Below are 19,047 nucleotides of genomic sequence, written 5' to 3'. Positions count from 1 at the left end.
AAAGTGGGATAGTTGGACCCTGGGTAGGTATATGTTTAATTTTGTGAAAGACTGCCAAAATGTTTCCAAAGTGGTTTTACTTTATAATATTCCCATTATAAAGGGCTAAATTATTTCACATTTTCATCAACAATAGGTGTTATCAGTCTTTAAATTTTAACTATTTTAGTGATTGGCACTTAGTACTTAATTGTGATTTTAGTTTGCTTTTCCCTGATAACTAATGATGCATAGTGCTTTGTACTTTTTAATATACAAATTGGCCATTTGTATATTGTCCTTGTAAAATGCCTGTTCAAGTATTTTGCCCATTTTTTTTTAAAGTTTGATGTATATAATATTTTCTCCCACTCTGTGGCTTATCTTTAGATTATCTTAACAGAATCTTTTAAATTTTTCAATTTTGATAAAGTTGACTTGGAATTTTTTTTTTCTTTTATGGTTAGTGTTTACTAGGTAATGGCTGGCAAAATTATTGCTTACACTAACATCATGAAGATATTTTCCTTTGTTTCTTTCTTGGGTCTATAAATACTTGACTCTCATATTTAAGCCTGTGATCTATCTCAAAATAATTGTTTTCATATTGTGTGAGGTGCAGGTTGAGAGAGGCCCACTTATTTTCACATAGGCAGCCAGTTGACTCAGCATGATATGTTGAAAAGACTTTCTCCCCCCCCCCCCCCATTGAATTTCTTTGAATTCTTAGTTAAAAAATAAGTTGACTATAATAGTATGGGTTTATTTCTGAATTGATATCATATTACTATTGAGTCTTTTAGTCTATGAAAATGGCATATCTCTCCTTTTTTTTTTCCAGCTCTTTATTTTCAGCACTATTTATAGTTTTGCATGCATAGGTCTTGCTTATATACCACTATTTGGCTTTAAGTATATTATAGTCTTTGAAGCTATTGTAAATTTTATTGTTTTCTTAACTTTATTTTCTAAGTTTCATTGTCAGTATCTAGACTTAAAATTAAATTGTTGTACATTGGCCTTATATCCTGTGATCTTGCTGAATCTATGTGTTAGATACATACTTTTTTTTTTTTTTTTAGGATTTCTTAGGATTTTTCTATGCACATGATTATGCCACCTGTGAATAAAGACTGTTTTATGTCTTATATCTTCCTTTCCAACATGTACATGTTTTGTTTATTTTTCTTGCCTTATTTAATTGGCTGGGATCTCCAGTAAAACATTAAATATAAGTGGCAAAGTAGACGTCTTTCTTTGTCAGCTCCAGAAATCTATATTGAAACTTTAGTTAGCCAAAACATAAGCTGTGAATGCTCAGGGCAAGATTCTACAAGGCTGGGCTGCAGCTGCTGGGAGAAGAATGATTACCAAGAAGGTGTGAGTTACAAAAAACAAAAAACAAAAAACAAAACAAAACAAAACAAAACAAAACAAAACAAAACAAAACACCTGAGCTCATACAGGGATGGAAAATGTTCAGGATTAGAGAGAAAGAATTGAAAGACCTTATAGAATAGCTTGAGAATCCAGTGAGGTCTAAGCCTAATTAATTGGTGAGTTACTCTCTTAACTCTAATGAAGAGTTGGAACTGTCCCAATTCACTCATCCACCAGGCTGTCTTTTGATGTTTTAGTTTTCTTTCAAGGAAATATCTAATGTTTACCTTAAACAGATGTCATATCTTGGGGGTTAGGAGGTTTAGATTTTATAACATTCCACTCCCTTATACATGCCTATCTCCACACTCAGTACATTAACTGAGGGAAATGCTTAAAGGCCTTTCTTTTTTTAAATTGAGGTATAGTTAATTTACAGTGTTGTGTTAATTTCTGGTGTACAGCATAGTGATTCAGTTATGCATATATATATTCCTTTTTCATTGTAGGGTATTACAAAGTATTGAATATAGTATCCTGTGCTATGCAGTAGGACCTTGTTGTTTATCTATTTTATATATAGTAGTTAGTATCTGCATGTCCCTAACTCCCAATTTTTCCCTTCCTATCCCCCTTCCCCCTGGCAACCATAAGTTTATCTTCTATGTCTGTGAGTCTGTTTCTGTTTTGTTACATGGGTTCACTTGTGTCCTTTTTTTTAGATTCCATGTATGAGTGATCTCATATGGTATTTTTCTTTCTCCTTCTGGCTTATTTCACTTAGGATGATGATCTCCAGGTCCACCCATGTTGCTGCAAATGGCATTTTATTCTTTTTTATGGCTGAGTAGTATTCCATTGTATGTATATACTGCATCTTCTTTATTCATTCATCTGTTGATAGACATTTAGGTTGCTTCCATGCGTTGGTGATTGGAAATACTGCTGCTGTGAACATTGGGGTGCATGTATCTTTTCAAATTAGAGTTCCCTCTAGATATACGCCCAGGAGTGGGATTTCTAGATCATAGAGGGAGTCTGCTTTCAGTTTTTTGAGGAATCTCCATATTGTTTTTCATAATGGCTGTATCAAACTACATTCCCATCAACAGTGTAGGAGGGGTCCCTTTTCTCCATACCCTCTCCAGCATTTATCATTTATGGACTTTTTAATGATGGCCATTCTGACTGGTATGATTAAATGCCTTTCTTAATATGAAGGTCATAACCCCATGTTAGGATTGCTGCATAATGTAGACAGATGTAGTTCAAAGAAACTTGTGTAGAAAATTTGGAAACCAGAATCAAAAAGAAATATCTAATACATAATAAGAATTACTAGATTTCGGAGACATGTTCCAGAGAGAGTAGTGAGAACATTGCTATAATTTAAGGTTAACTTAGTTCATAGAAGTCCTTGAACACACACAATAGGAAGTAATTCTTTGGGCAGAGCAATCAAGAAGATGACTTTAATGGTTTTTGCTAAGTTTTGGAAAATACTGCTTTGCCACAGTTAAAAAAATAATAAAGTGAAGTAAAAACACCAAAGACAAAATCTGAATTTCTGCCTTGCCAAGATTAACAGAAAGACACTTAGACTGTCACTCAAAGCATGAAAATACAGCAAACTACAATTCAAATCCATTTACCAGCCATAAAAATTCTGTCTGCCTTCTTTATATCTTTGAACTTTTTGGAAGGTAATTTACTTTGAGAACTTTGAACTGATGCTGGTCCTCAGTTATGTGCCTACTTCTCTCAATGTAGTCTTTAGGAATTGCATTGGCACACATAAAAGGAGTTCCTGGTTGGGCTAGCATTTTTGGCTCTATCCAGTTAGAGGAAGCTATGAGTGTAAATAATCAAGGATAAAGAGTCAAGGACAAAGCAGCACAGTGGTGAACATGTTGAGGCATCATTGTCTTTTTAATTCACAATATACATGGTCTTTCTCTGTCATTTTCTGTCTCCCTGCACAAAAAAGCATTATACACTTGTAGACAGGTCAAGGTATACTCTCATATTCTGGTGAATTTTTTAGAACTAGTCTTTAACCAAGTGTCTCTTATTTTGACTTGCAAAGTCATCAAAGTTGAATGTATCATAAGTCAACAGATTAGTGAAATAGACTAAAATTAATAGGACACAGAAACTGGTCCAAATAAGTTGTCAAAACAAAGAGGGATCTAGAGCAGGTAATAGGAGCTGGGCCACAAAGCCAAAAGATCAAAGTTCAGGAGATGAGACCTGGAAGAAGCTAGTCAAGTGAGTAAGTAGGGAAGCTGGAGAGTGGCAAGAGCAAACACTGGCAATAGAGAGGTTTTATCTGGGGCTGGATTTTTACTTTCTTGTACTAATATAAAGGTGGACCAAGATGAGAGCAAGCAGTTGTATTCAGTTAAATTTGACTGAGCTTATCTGACCTGGACTGAATTGATATAAACTAACTGAATTAGATTAAAATAAATTACATTGGATTGCAAAATTTCCTTTTAGAAACAGATAATTTTATACATAGATATACACATATAACTCTTAAGATTCAGATAACACAATACTTTAAGTTGTTTTTAAATATTTAGGCTTGGAATGGACATGAAAAAATTTGAAGTCTATCCTCTTTACCTGTGGGACCAAATATAAACTATCTCAATAATGTAACAATTCATCTTCATTAAACACATATACAGGCAACATGTGTATTATGTATAGTTTTGCCTCTTAAAAATATTTTTTGTTAATTCTTAGGTATTATACGAGGGAAAACTTGCACCTCTGCTTCTCTTTTCCATCTTAACCTGGTATAATGCTATATAGTGCTTCATAAAGGAAAATAATTGTGTAAAAATATAAGCTCAAAGATGGGATGAGGCAAAAGAATGAGATGAAAAGGAGGTTGTAGAACTAATGAAACAGATTATGAACTAAAACATCAGCACTGCAGGAAAGAAACAGCATGGTTACAAACTAGATTAATGGCATCGGGGAGACATTGAAATAATCACAGATAAAAGATTTGGGCAATTAGAGAGGCAACGATAGTTATGAAAGACAAATATAATCTGGTTTTGAAGACAGTTGACATCCCTGAAATAAAGACTTCTCCTAAAGATACAGCACAATAACAAACATTTTTCTGAGTTGAGGAATGAGTTGAGGAATGAGTTGAATTCACAATTTCAGAGGGCACTTTGCATACTAAGAAATAATAATACGAAATTAGTGCTCTTTACAATCCTGGTTAAATTACTGATAAATTACTGAATTTACAAAGAAAAATTTTTAAGGAATTGCTTTAGATACTTAGGCAGAAAAACTGAGTCACCAAAGGAGGAAAAAAAACTCAGAAGATAATGAAGCAATGGCTCCAATGTTCTATAGGAACAACTGTTAGATCCTAGAATATTTGACTCTGCCAAATTGCCATTCAGGAAAATATGAGAAAAGGCAGACACTTCACATGTGAACAAAGTAAAGAACTATAGAGGTCAACAAAGATTTCTTGACTCAAACATTCAATAGTAAAAACCAGCCAATTAAGTGATTTTTAAAGAAATTAAAATCCACCATGTTGGAAAACTGGTAAAATTAAACAAAACAAACACTTTCAGGTGTTGAATCATTTAAAAATAGAATAGAACTTAACCATTGCAGGAATTATGGCTGCAAAAAAACAATATGTGTTACAACTTTTAAACAAGTAACAATTATATAGGTAACAAAACTAGGAAGGTGGAGGGACTAAAGGAAATGCAGCAAACCAATTGCTTCATTGCTGGTGGCAGAGATAAAAATCACACTAAAATTGGAATGTAGTTTTAAAAAATGACAATTACACCAATTTAATTTTCTTCATATATCTTCTTTAAATTTAGAGGGATTTTTAAAAAGTAATAACTCTGATACAGAAGAAATTTTTATCTAACATTCATCAATTTATTTCTAATTACTTTTCTTCTTAGAGTAAAATTAAATGTTGGATATTTTATTTAAAATAGCATTAAGAATATTATCCCATTCTTATAAAATAAATTCCATCTATCTATTCTCTTGATACTTAATATTTTGTTATATTCAAATTTTATTTATTTTTGTTCCTTTTCTAAGGTTAATTTTTCTTTTACTTGCTTCCATGTAAGTATCATATTAGCTATATCCTAACAATTACAAAATTAATATTTTCACCATTTTTTGTTGTGAATATTCCTGTTTTCTTTATGATTTCTCATATAAGTCATGAATTTTTAAAAAGTTTTTTTTAATTTCATATACATGACATACTTTAGGTATTCTTCTGTTATTAATTTTTCATTTAATTTTACTCTACTATGTGGTTAATTTTTATACATTTTATGTTCTTGATAGCAGTATATATTTTCTAACTAAAGGTAGAAGTATAATCTCTGTAGATATAGTGATAGAAATACGGGGTTTAGATCAAGCTTGGTAATGTTTGGTTCAAATCTTCTATATCCTTGCTTGCTTTCACTCTGCTTTGAAAGACATGCCTGTTAGCAATTTTTCTTTCTATATTAGAAACTACGCTTTTAGGTGCATATACATTTATGATTATTATTTCTTGGTTGATTTCTCCTTATATTGTTATGCTGTATCACACTTCATTTATATTAACTATCTTGCCCTCAATTCTATGTTATTGGTATTAACATTATAAAATAAGCTTTAATTTCATTTGAATGTATGTGTTATATCTTTTTTTCATAACTTCATTTTCAGCCTGCATTGTTTTATTTCAGCTGTATATTTTATAAGTAGCATATAGCTGGACTTTATTCTTTAGTTTATCCAGACTACTAATTTCTTTTAATAGGTGCTTTCATTGCATTACGTTTATTTTAATTACCAAAATGTGGATTTATTACTCCTGTCTTATTTTGTGTTTTTCCTGTTTATCACTATTTCTTTGCTCTATTTTCCCTTTTCCTCTTCATCCATTGGATTAATAAAGTTCAACGTATTTCCCTTTTCTTTCCCTCTCTTTGTTCAGAAAATAAGTATGTCTATTCCTTTAGTGCTTACCCTGAACTTTCTATTGTTTTATCATGCATGATTAGCTCTAAATTTTTTAGTGGCATATAAAATTATTCATTATTTGCATCCTCCTCTTGAATAATGAGATGCTAGCACTCTTTTTTTTTTATTTTTCAGTTTTATTAGGTAGAATTGTTACAGCTTGCACATATACAATATATTGCATGTAAATACATATATACAATATACTGCACATTAAAAAAATTACGTACATTTACTGTTCATTGTTTCTAAGAACATTTAGAGCTTTAGCTTTTTAAACTTACATAGTGATCAAAGAAATAAAGCCAACCACAAAATAAGAATTAATTCAAAGATACATACACCCCACTATTAACAGCAACATTATTTATAATTGACAAAAAAGATATGGAAGCATCCTAAGTGCACATCAATAGATGAATGGGTAAATAAGATGCAGCATGTATACATGTATATATAATGGAATACAACTCACCCATAAAAAAGAAGGCTATTTTGCCACTTGCGGTCCTTCATTCATTTTTTTTTTTTTTTCACTTCAAAAACCGGAATTTTGTAACTGGCATAAACATTTCCATTGTATCAAAAACAACAAAATACTTAGAAATAAACTTAACCAAGGAGGTTATGTATACTCTGAAAACTTTAAAACATTGATGAAGGAAATTGAACATGATACAAAGAACTGGAAAGATATCTTGTGCTTCTGGATTGGAAGAATCAACAATATCAAAATGGCACACTACCCAAAGCAATCCACAAATCCAATGCAACCCCTGTCGAAATACTCATGACATTTTTCACAGGACTAAAACAAACAATTCTAAAATTTATATGGAAACATAAAAGATTCCAAACTGCCAAAGCAATCTTTTGTAGGTGTTTTTTCCCCTTTCTTCTTATTGTTCTCTTTTCTTATGGTTTGAGGACTAGAGAAGTTCCTTTAACATTTGTTGTAAAGCTGGTTTCGTGGTGCTGAAATCTTTTAGCTTTTGTTTATCTGTGAAACTTTTGATTTCTCCATCAAGTGTTAATGAGAGCTTTACTGGATAGAGTATTCTTGGCTGTAAGTTTTTCCCTTTCATCACTTTAAATATATTGTGCCACTCCCTTCTGGCATGTAGAGTTTCTGCTGAAAAATCATCTAAAAAAAATAACCGTATGAGAGTTCCCTTGTATGTTATTTGTTACTTTTCTCTTGATAATTTTAATGTTTTCTCCTTCTCTTTAATTTTTCTTAGTTTGATTACTGTGTGCCTTGGTGTGTTCCTCTTTGGGTTGACACTGTGTGGAACTCTCTGTGCTTCCTGGTCTTGGGTGACTGTTTCCTTTCTGAAGTTGTGGAAGTTTTCAGTTATTATCTCTTCAAAAACTTTCTCAGGTCATTTCTGTCTCTCTTCTCTTTCTGGGACCCCTATAATGCAAATATTAGTCTGCTTCATGTTGTCTCCAGAGTTCTCTTAAATTATTCTAATTTCTTTTCATTCTTTTATCTTTTTTCTGTTCTACAGTAGTGATTTCCACTAATTTGGAAATAAATGGATATAAATGGAGGTCCACATACCTTGTGCCTAAATATCTGACATTTTTAAATAAAGCCTACAAATTATTAATAAAAGATATTCTGTCCTCCATCTTGACAAATATATCTTCGTAGCAACCTGGAAGTCTAGGTTCAAAATTAGGTTTCTTGGACTTCTTGGACTTTCAAGCCAAAAAAAAATCATGGCTTGGGGAGAGCCCTGGCCTTTGTTTTGCAGCTTGCACCCATTCTGTTCTCACTCTGGTTCCATCGCACACAATTAAAGGCTTTTTGTACATGTTTATCACTCCCATTACCCATACATCCAAGCTCAGTTCACAATCTCTGCGAACAGCCACCTCTGGGATACCTCCTGGGTTTATGGCTGTGACCATTGGTGGCACCTCCCACTGTTGGGACAATAGACTGGGAAAAGAGGCCCATGCAGGATCTGTAAATAGGCTCAGGGGTTTTGGCAGGACATTCTAGTGTACTCGGTATCAGGACCAGGATCTAGAAGGAGAGACAGGTTTCATGTGGGTGTACTCCATTAGCCGTATTGATTCTACCTTGTGGGCAGAGGCATAGCAAAGCAAGGGCAGAGAGGAGAGCAACAGTGTGACAGGGCTCAAGAGAGATGCCTGGTTCATAAAGTGATAATGTCATGAAGCACATATTTGATACTTTTTTCAGTGAGAGGCTCTGCACAGTAAATTGTGTTTCTCCCCTCCCCCTCTTAAATAACAGTTAAGCTGAGTGAAAAAAATTCCAGGTTTTCCTTTAGCACTTTGAATATTTTATGCCACTGTCTTCTGATATCTATTGTTCTAATTAAAAGTCTGCATTTAATCTCATTGTCATTTCTTTACATGTAATTCACAATTTCATACATGTCTCAGTGTGAAGGATAGTCGTTAAATGTTAGCACTGTTTGTTTATGAGCAGTGCCTTTGTCAGTCCATGGATGCTTAATACCAGGAATGAACTTAGAAGTCACTTGTGGAGGAGATAAATTACTCTTCTTTCCTGCTGCTTTTCCTTCCCCTGCTTCTGCCTTGGTCCATTCAGAAGGGGAAGTTCACTCACATTTTGACCTTATGATTTTTGCACTGGGGTGGCTGAGACAAACTGACTGTTCTTATCCATGAGGTTAGTTGTTTGTGTAAATTTGGAATATGCTTTTCAGATCTAATCATGCTTGGTGGGAGTAGGGAAAGGAAGGCCCAGTACAGCCTCAAAGCCCAAGATGCTCTAGAATGACGTAGCCAAGGAGCCCTACACCTGAAATGCTGGCATATGATTTCCCATTTGGCTACTTAGCTTTGCTGAAATATCTCCTTCAACAGAGAACCCTGAGATAGGAGGAGGGTGAGATTTGAACACCAAAACTTCCCATTGAAATTCTTAACAGCATTAAATTCATGTCCTTAACCTGGTGGAATACATGATACAGCTAAAGTCCAGAGAGGTGGAGTGACTTTATCTAAGTTAGAAAGTTAGTAAAGCAGCAGAAAATAGAGCTTTAATTTCTGGCTCAGGAATATCTCAGGATCTTGTGTTGTTTTTAGCGTCTCTGTTTCCTCAATATCCTTCCTTCACAGTACAAAATTTTCTGTACAGCATCCTCTGCTAATATGATCCTTAAGACAAGCTTCATTAATATGGAAAGAGCAGAGGCTTTGGAGTCAGGAAGAGCTGGTTTTAATTCTGCTTCGACCATTTACTAGCTCTGGAACTTGTGTTAATCTCTTTGAGCCTCAATGTTCTCATCTGTAAAGCAAGGATAAAAATATCGTCACAAAAGATGATATTATTAGAAGGTTACTATGAAGCTTCTAGCATTGTGCTTAGTACATAGCAGAAACTAAGTAAATGATATTAATTTTATTGTCATTGTTATTAGTATTTTTCATTTTAACATACTGACTTTTACCCTATCCTGACATCCTTTTTTTTCTTTGGGGGAGCTCATATCTTTATCCCATGTTTATGTATGTGTGTGTTTAATGCACTTAAATGGGATGTTCTCTGGGTAAAGATACATCTCACTTGCTGCTGGGGTAGCATTTAGGACACTGTGCATGAAGACTGAGAAGTGGTGATTGATATTATTAAGTGATAAATGAACAGCTGACAAATAGATCATAGCCACTCTAACGTAGAATTAGTGCTAGCCCTTTGTTCATAACTTACTAGTCTGCTCCAGACCCAGCATATGAGTCACAGCTCCTGAATGCCAGGCTCAAGAACATGGAGGTCCACTGCCTCCTTGACCACATAATTTCAGAAGCCACTCATTAGTGTGAGTGCATTAGGATGCTCAGTCACTGCATAATTAGTGTGTCTCTATTCTCCTTCCCAACTTTCCATCACCTCCCTCCATGTTTCCCTTTGTTGCATCATCCTGAACTGCCTCTCACTTGACATTCCCACAGGAATTCGCTGGAAAGTTGGGGATGGTATTACATTATGAAGGTTTAAGGGATTTTGTTACACTTCCATTTAAATCATCAGAGGAAGAGAGCGTGGGATAGATGGGTGGTTTTCTTTAATTTGAGCCTTCCAAGTCCATCTGACCTGACAGGATAACATTTCAGTTCCAAAGAGAAAAAAAATAAGTCACTTACGCTCATGATTCTTGGGAAACAGGGAGAATATCTGCTCCTTGGATGGAGCCCATGAGATCCAAAAGCTACAGATGCTCAGGAAGCCAAAGTTTAAGGATGCTGTTGTTATTAGGAGGCCCAGTCAATGAAAACCCCAGAAGCTTCAAGGGAGAAATGGGAATAGGAATTGCCATTTTCCAAATGATGATAATGTGGTTTCAGATTTTTCAATAAATGACCATGAAATCCCTGAGCTTTGGTGTGTCAGAGACAGGCCCTCCTGGACATTTTGAGCTTTGCAGGAGAGACAATAGAGCACATATGAATATCAACTTGCAACTAAGACAGACTTGATTTTCTTATCTCAAACTGGCATTTACTAACTGGTCAACCTCACTAAGTTATTGTCCATACATAAGCTTCAACTTCTCACCTGAACATTGAAAATAATTTATATCTACTTCATGGCGTGTTTGTTTTGAGGACCAAGGGAGCTCGTGTATAAAACATTCATCCCAGTGAATGGAACTTATTAAAGGCTTGGTAAATGCAAGCTTTTTTAAGGTGTTGGCCAAGACACATATGCTTGCTGAGCTAAATTAAACAAATATTAAATACCAACTCTGCCCCAGATACTTTGCAACAGATACCTTCTGGGCAGAGAGATGGTTTTGTTGTCCTTCCCTCAAGATGCTTATTATGGTCATTATGTCTTGTCTTTTGATCCTTTCATTTTCGTCTCCCAGACACCAGAAAGAGCAGAAACTTGGTAGTGTCTTACACTGATGTATCGTGACGGTCCAGAAGAGCAAATACATTTATCAGATATTCACTGAGGGTCTGTTTTAGGTATTTGGGATATATTAGTGTAAAAATCAGCCAAATATCTCTGCCCTTGAGGAGCTTTATGGACGAATTACAGGCAAATTATGGATGAATGAAGCTACTTAATAATAACATCCAAAAATGTGCCATGATCCATTGTATTGACCCGCGGGTTGCCAATTGCCCTGAGGAACAGAAGCAGTTCAGAAATAACTCTCCCCTAGGTGGTATGATGCCACTTATAAGCCACCACCACAGAGGCTGTGTTTTGCATGGTTACCAAGCCTTCTTACAGCTTTTATGAGAATGACTTGTGGGCATGTGGTCTAAGAGAATGTCTGGCTCCTTTGAGGAGATGGGCTTCATACCAATGCAGGTCTCCCACTCACCAAATCACTTCATTGGTCCCCACCCTAGAAGGCAACGTGGGGGCAAGCATGGAGCCTGAAGGTTAAGTGAACTTTCTCAGACCAGTAGGTGTGTATCTGCTGCATTTCTAGATCTGCTCTCCTCAGGGACTGTGTGCCTTCTTCATCAAGAAATCTGCCAGCATTCACAATTGGAACATAAACAGACCAGCAGGTTCTGATTAATCCAAATTGGAACTATTCAAACAGTCACAAAAAGAGATCTTTTCCCCTGGAGGAATTTACATGTGAAGAGAGACTAGGATGGGAAATAAACATTTCTATAATGATTAAAGTTAATTGGCTTGAAAGGATGCCTCTGAAAGAAATGCTTTCTGGTTTTAGTTCCAATCTATTTTGGGACAAGCCTGGTTTTCATAAGATTGGTAACTGCAAACAGATACTGCCCTTTCATTGGAAACAGATGGTACAGGACATAATTAAAGAAGTATGCACTGGCATCTCAAATAACTGCTTTCAATTACAGCATTTCAAGAGTATTAAAGGGAAATATTTTAAACAAGACCACTGCAAAAATAGATTTTGTCATTAACTTTGAAATAATATTTGACTTAAGGCTGAAATTTCCATATGCCAGGTCTGGATCTCACAGTGGATACTGATTGGTGCAAGAGAAATTGAATCATTATGGTCCTGTCGTTGAGGGAAAAATAAACCAAAAACCTTCTCTCTTATTTTTTTTAATGCAGAGAAGAACTGTTTCTCTCCCCACCCACCCTGTAAGTCTTTTATTCTACATTTGAATCTCAGTTATATATTACAATCTTGAGGCGCTTTCATAGTGAAACCATCTTAATGTTAACTCCAAGGTTGTCTGTCATTAATGTGGTTGTCTGTCATGAACGTGGTTGTCTGTGTAGGCAGTGGGTACAGACCTGCCCCCGACCACAAAGCGTGTTTATATTGCCTGTAGCCCATGTTTTTAAGTATATGCTGTACACATTCATGCTGATATCTATGTGTAAAACCCCCAAATTAGATAATGTGCAAACTCGTCAGATTGCTTGAGCTGGTACATTTGTAATCTGGGATCTGCTTATTGTAATTTTTCTCATTAGGTAATTTTAGTGGAGATTAGAACAATTATAAGAAGTTATATAATCTTGGTAACTTACAAAATGCTCCACTTGTCTTTTTTTTTTTTTTAACATATTGGAACGATGTTTATTTCTCTCAATAAATAGTTGTTTATTTGTTGAGCATCTAACACACAACAGGCACTATATCAGGAGATAAAACAATGAACAAAGACAACTGCTTACTTGCCCTTGTAAGATCTTATGATTGAAAGGTGGACAGAGACAAGGGAACAATTGCAATATAGGATGGTATATTCTATGGTGAAGGGTAGTCAGGGTGGCATCACAACATTGAATAAGGGTACTTCACCCAAGAAGAGGCTTCTACCATATCACCTTAAACTTGGTTTTAGAAACAGAAGAGTAAAGCAACTGTACAATACATCACTTTAGTGACTCAAACACGTGTACTTTTAGATGGACTAGTAGCTCCTAATGATGATAGCAGCAATCAGACAGATACAGTACAATTTATTGATCACTGATGGGCATTAATTAATCAACAAGCACAGCATAAATTTACTTTTGATTATATGTACACACATGTGTGGCACATGGGGAGAGAGACACACAGAGAACACGCATGAGCCGTACTACTGACCCACCAAAGTTGCATGGGCTCTAAGCTCTATCTAGTTGTGGTGTTGAGTTAGGTGTGAGCTCTCCCTACTCTCACTCACCTGCCTTTACCCTAATGGTCTGTGTTCTTGAGATGGCTGGACAAAGGGTTGTGGTAAATACAAGTAAAAGAGCAAAATACTAACCAGGTCACACATCTATTTACTCATCATATGGATAGTGAGTAGAATGTTGCAACTGGATTTTTAAAATTGGACTAAAATTTTTTTTTGAGTAATTAAGCCCTTAAGATTAGTGACTTACTTCAAGAATATACTCAGCATTCAAATTCGTTATGAAGAGGTTCAGATTAATTAACTTTTCCTCATTTTATACAGTCTCTATAGTTAGTGTGTGTGTGTGTGTGTGTGTGCACATATCTGATATCTTTTATTATTTATGTGGAGTAAACTTAGGCAATACCACAATATTAATACCATTTATTGAAGAAAACACAACATAGATTGGTTCCCAAAGAATTACAAAGAAATATGGCACAAAAAGTGATCATGCTTTGATAAACAATGAAGGGAGAACATTTCCAATTTGAGGCAGGAAATGGAGAGAAGAGAGAATAGAAAATTCTAGACTCTGGCTAAGGGAGAAGTGGAAGGGATTTAGAACCTTGAAAAATGATATAAAAAGTGAAGGAAGAAAAACCATTTAAATAAAGAAACTTCAAATTCTCCAGGTGAAAGCAACCTTTTTTTGGGGGGGGGGGTTGGGGGGTGATTCGGATTGGTAGTTAAATGCCCCAATACTTAACTTTTCCCTACATCTATACACTTGCCATGGCCTCATTGTGGGTAGAGTGGATTTCCCTACTTCTTATTTAGGGCTTGTCCATATGACTTGCTTTGATCATGTGGGTAGGAGTGACAGGGGCCAGTTCCACACCAAGGTTTTAAGAGGCCTCGCATGCTTCCTTTTGCTTCTGCTCCCTCTATGAGAGAAGCATGCCATGGCTAGCTGTCAGTCCTAGGATGATGAGAGACACGTGGAGCAGAGCTGCCCTAGCTGGCCCACAGATCTGCAGTGAGAAGCAGATCTACCCAGCAGAGCCCAGCCTCAGTCCCAGCTCGGCCAGCCCAACACACTCATGAACATAAATGATTGTTCCTTTAAGTCACTGAGTCTTCAGGTCATTTGTTATTCTGAAATATTGTATCAAAGCTAATTAATACATCACAAAAAAAGTGGTGGTGTCAGAAGAGAGGAAGAGAGGGAGCTGGAGATGGGCTTCCTTTCTGGCTGTCTTTCCCGGGTTCTCCATAATCTCTGGAGAGGCAGCTTTTCAAGCAATGGCTTGTCTGCCCAGGCGGTTCGCTGCCTTCCTTGACTAGGTTAAGTTCATGTCTTGCTTACTTGACCAGAAACTCTGCTCTTCAGAATCCAGAGCAAGTTCACCCAGTTTGAGGGGTGGGACACTATTATTTCTAGCCCATAAATCTTCAAAACCTGACAATAAATAAGCTAAATGTGGTCTGGGATAAGTAAATTAATTTAGGATTGTTTCTGCTTCTTATATTCAGAAACATCATGTAAGCTCCTTGATTGTAAAGGGTAATTCCAATCATCCTTCTGCCTAGGTCTGTGCTAGGTAACACAGGAATTAAAAAAAAAAAATTCTAATAAGGACTATGCTGAAGATTTCTGGGTTATAAGGCGTATGTTTCAGAATCTGGATAGTCAGTTGAATCTTTGACTGATTTGTAGCCCTCTTCTCCAGAGTATTCCCAATGTCAACCAAAAGCTTCCTAATTCCTTCTTGCCAAACTTTCTTACTCTCAAAATATTGTATTTAAATCATGTGATTTCTAAAGATATATGCTGAGATTGTGAATGCTGAGAATTTGAATGAGATAATCTCTCTGCATCAATACCTTGGGAAATCTAGCCACCTATACTTATAGAGACTGAAGGCTAATTGCCTCAGCTAGCCTGTGTTGAAAATGCCTAATTGATTGGTGTCAATGAGCAGTTTAAATCTATTTACTAGGCCAGTGTTATTTGTCCCATCTGTCCTCTCACCTTGATCTCAGAAAAATCCGCTTCTGCCATACAGGATTATAAACTGGAGGTGATGACTAGATATCTAAACGGAAATGTCCTGTCATGCCACCTAGACTGCATTGAATATTTACATATAAAAGATAAAATAATTAACAGTAACAGCTAAACAATTTACCAAACTTAAGATCAACAAGCACTGTGCTAAGTGCTTTGTTTGCATTATCTTATTTAAACCACACAATTCTGAAGTGGTATTTATGATTAACCCCAAAGATGTTAAGTCACTTACAGTTAATACGTAGCTGTCATGGGATTTGGAATCTGGTCTGTCAGACTCCTTGGTGATTGTTCTTCACTACTTTGCTGAGAGGTGTTAGTTGAAAGCATGATTCTGGAATTCTCTCAAAAGACTAGGACATTTTTTCCACTTGTCTTTTCCACAAATAGAGGGTAGTCTTAGCCTTACTTTGCTCCAACTTTCTCTTGATAGAACTGCAAAAATACGTAACGGCTTCTGAATGTAGCAGTGGGTGACCACTGCTCTCTTCCTATTTGCGTTCTTTCTTTCAGTTCAATTCAGAGGCCACTACATTGAAGCCTTCAAGCAGGATGCATTTATGAAGATGTAGAAAAGGCAATAGACATAAGAACTATTGTGGCCTTACCCAAATGAGCTCCTTAACTCTACTGAGTTTTATCATAAATATTAGTTTTTTTAAATAAATATCACATGTTTAATCTGATATTTTCTTCTTTCTGAAAATAATAAAGTATTCCCCAAAGATTACTTTGGGCTAAGGAGGGTAAATCACTGTCTTAGTCACACTAAAATTCTGTGCAAAGTCTATTCAAATAGTTTTCATGTGGCAAGCTGTCTAGGTCCTACTGATGAGACAAGTTGTACAAGTTAAAAAAAAAAAAGAAAAAGAGAAAACCTTTTTTAAAAGACTATGAGAAAAGCATTACTTTGTGCTATTTAGAGAAGCTTGGGAGATTTTTTTTCCTTTGGTAAATGCCACAAAGGAGATGTTTCTCATGAAAACTTAACTGATAGACAGACTGTAGCATGGTGAGGGATGACTTCTGGGAATAGTTATGGGAGAAGACTTGGAGCCAGGACCAGTAATTATGAGCCACCAAGGGAAAAAGAAGAGGTTGCACAGACATAAAATGTTCCAGAAGCAATCATGGAAGTGAAATGAGAAGAAGAGAGTAAATGCTTTAAATAAAAGTAGTTCTCACCATACGAAACCCAACAGCATTCACATCTGGTGTAACAGAAAATATACTTGACTTGGAAGTATCCTTGAAAATATATTGAAAACTTGGATATATGCATAAAACTATGCTGGACAGAAAGAATTGGAATTTGAACCTTGGACCTACATTTGCAATTTGAGTGACCTTGAGCAATTTTATACAGCTTCAAATTTATTATTTGCAAAATGGAGGTCATGAAATACCATATGTGGAGGTGCCTAGCATATATAGTAAGTGTTTAAAATGTATTTGTTGAATCTAAATAATACAGCTAGTTCTACACTAGAGGCAGGAGTGCCTTTTGTGGCCAACAGAACTTAAAACATAATGCTCAGACCTCAGATTCCTCAAGATCAATCACTTGACAAGCATCAGGAAGAGATGACAAGGTTCTATTACAGAGCTGAAAATACATGATATGAATTCACTGAGTGCCTAGTGAACTCAGCACTTTGGTAGGTGCTCAGTGCTGAGAGGGGGTGAAAGTTAAGTGGTAGGGTGGAGAATGAAAAATAAAAACCTATTGGATGCTACATTTCTCAATCAAGTTTAGGCTTCAGGTTTGTGTGGCTGAGTGACACCATGAAAAGGACACAAGCTTTTGGGTCAGACTCGCTTTCAAATCTTGACCGTGCTTATGTGACTTGGGTCTGGTCTTTCCAAGCCTCAGATTCCCCATCCATAGAATGGGAACAAAAATACTTATCCTGCAGTGCCATTTAAGTGTTACAGATGATTTATGAAAAATGCTTAGCAGTTAGTAGACATATTATACAGGGAAGCTATTGGTACTTAAATGGCCACAGCTCCTTCAGAGCAGAAACTGAACTTTATGTATCTTTGTATTCTTCTTTGTGTTTAGCACAATGCCTGTCATATATTAGGTATAATAAATCTTCATCACATGGATGAATAACCAAAACAGCTTGTATGATGTGCTTGCCTTTTGCACTAATTGCCATCAGATGGACCTTTTGCCTAGCTTGAGAGGTTTTTTTTGTTTTTGTTTTTGTTTTGTTTTGTTTTGCCATTAAAAGACCAACAGCACCATCTTTAACCTCAGAGCATAGCTCCAAGACAGAAGAACTACAATAGACATAAATTGGCGCCTGGGGTGCTTGCCTATTAACAGTATATTCAGATTCCACCTAAATGTCGGTTATACCTCTGGTTTTGGATTCAGTCCTATATTCATTTCCCAGCGCCATCATGTCTGACAAGTCACTTTGGGAAACTTAGTTACCTCTTTGAACTTAATTTCCTCATTCATAAATAATGACCTTAACGGTTGATGGGAAGATTAAATGAGACAGCATATGTATAATGCCAGACATGTAATAGGCAGCACAAGATTTGAAACTGAATATTTGACACCAAAGCTCAAACTCCTTATATTACATTTGATTTCCAAAGGATTTTAAGCTCCTTAAAGAAAGGAGCCATATCTTATTCAGAACCATTTTGCATATACCTTGGTGCCTAGTATAATGCAGGGCAAAGAGTTGTATGTAATCAATACTTGTGGCACTGAATTGCTTCCAACTGTTACCGTAGTCTAAGTGAATGAAGAACATTTCTTTAGGAAAATGTGCCTTCGGACACAACCATAAATGATTCATAAAAAATGAGGAATACCAAAGAAACTTTCATTCCCTTCTTAAAATTATTAGATCAGTTGTTTGGAGAGGAAAAAAAAACCCATAGACATCACATCCTTTCATTTTACCAAGTCTTCAGGCAAGTTAAACACTTAAGATGCTTTTACATGCAAGTAACAGAAAACCCAAGTCAAACTGGCTTCCAAAGTGAGTACACTTATTGGCTTACATGCTTGGAAGTATGTATAGATCCAGCAGTTCACAATGTGATCAAAGACCTAGGTTCTTTCTCTCTCTCTATTTTGATAACAGTGTCAGCTTCATCATGAATGTAAATTGTTCAGCAGGAGAAAATAGGTTACAAGTTTCCTATTCCCTTCTGGAAAGAGAAAATGAAAGAGAGCATGCAGCTCCCAAGCACTGAACTTAATTTTGCCCTTCATAATATCCCCACTTTTTAAACAATAATTGCCATTGACGAAACGCTATGCACTGACAGCTTTAGGTTAGGGATCCTGGCAAGGGAGATGGTATTATGACTGGTGTTAAGGTCAATTCCTCAAACATTATTGTTTATTACAAAGGGATGGAAGTGAACTGGGAAAGAATGATGGGAATTCAGTTACCATGTCCCCAGAAAATGTTATTATGTTTATGAAAAAGATGTAAAAGTTTGGTCTGGATGATATAGTAAGGTTGATT

The 19,047-nt window shown here is 35.9% G+C and overlaps 1 protein-coding gene across 1 annotated transcript in view; it reads right to left on the bottom strand.

The window, feature by feature from the left end:
- The window catches only part of MROH9 (maestro heat like repeat family member 9), a 106,013-nt gene that overhangs the window by 85,226 nt on the left and 1,740 nt on the right, over nucleotides 1-19,047 (bottom strand). Inside the window, exon 3 of the mRNA XM_074349963.1 lies at nucleotides 8,179-8,328. Coding sequence (XP_074206064.1) covers nucleotides 8,179-8,328 — 150 coding nt within the window. The remainder of the gene's footprint in view (nucleotides 1-8,178; nucleotides 8,329-19,047) is intronic.

This window comes from Camelus bactrianus, chromosome 21 (genome assembly GCF_048773025.1).
Source record: "Camelus bactrianus isolate YW-2024 breed Bactrian camel chromosome 21, ASM4877302v1, whole genome shotgun sequence".
Lineage (NCBI taxonomy): Eukaryota > Metazoa > Chordata > Mammalia > Artiodactyla > Camelidae > Camelus > Camelus bactrianus.
Note: the sequence above shows the minus strand (reverse complement) of the source record. Positions and strands in the feature narration are given on the sequence as shown.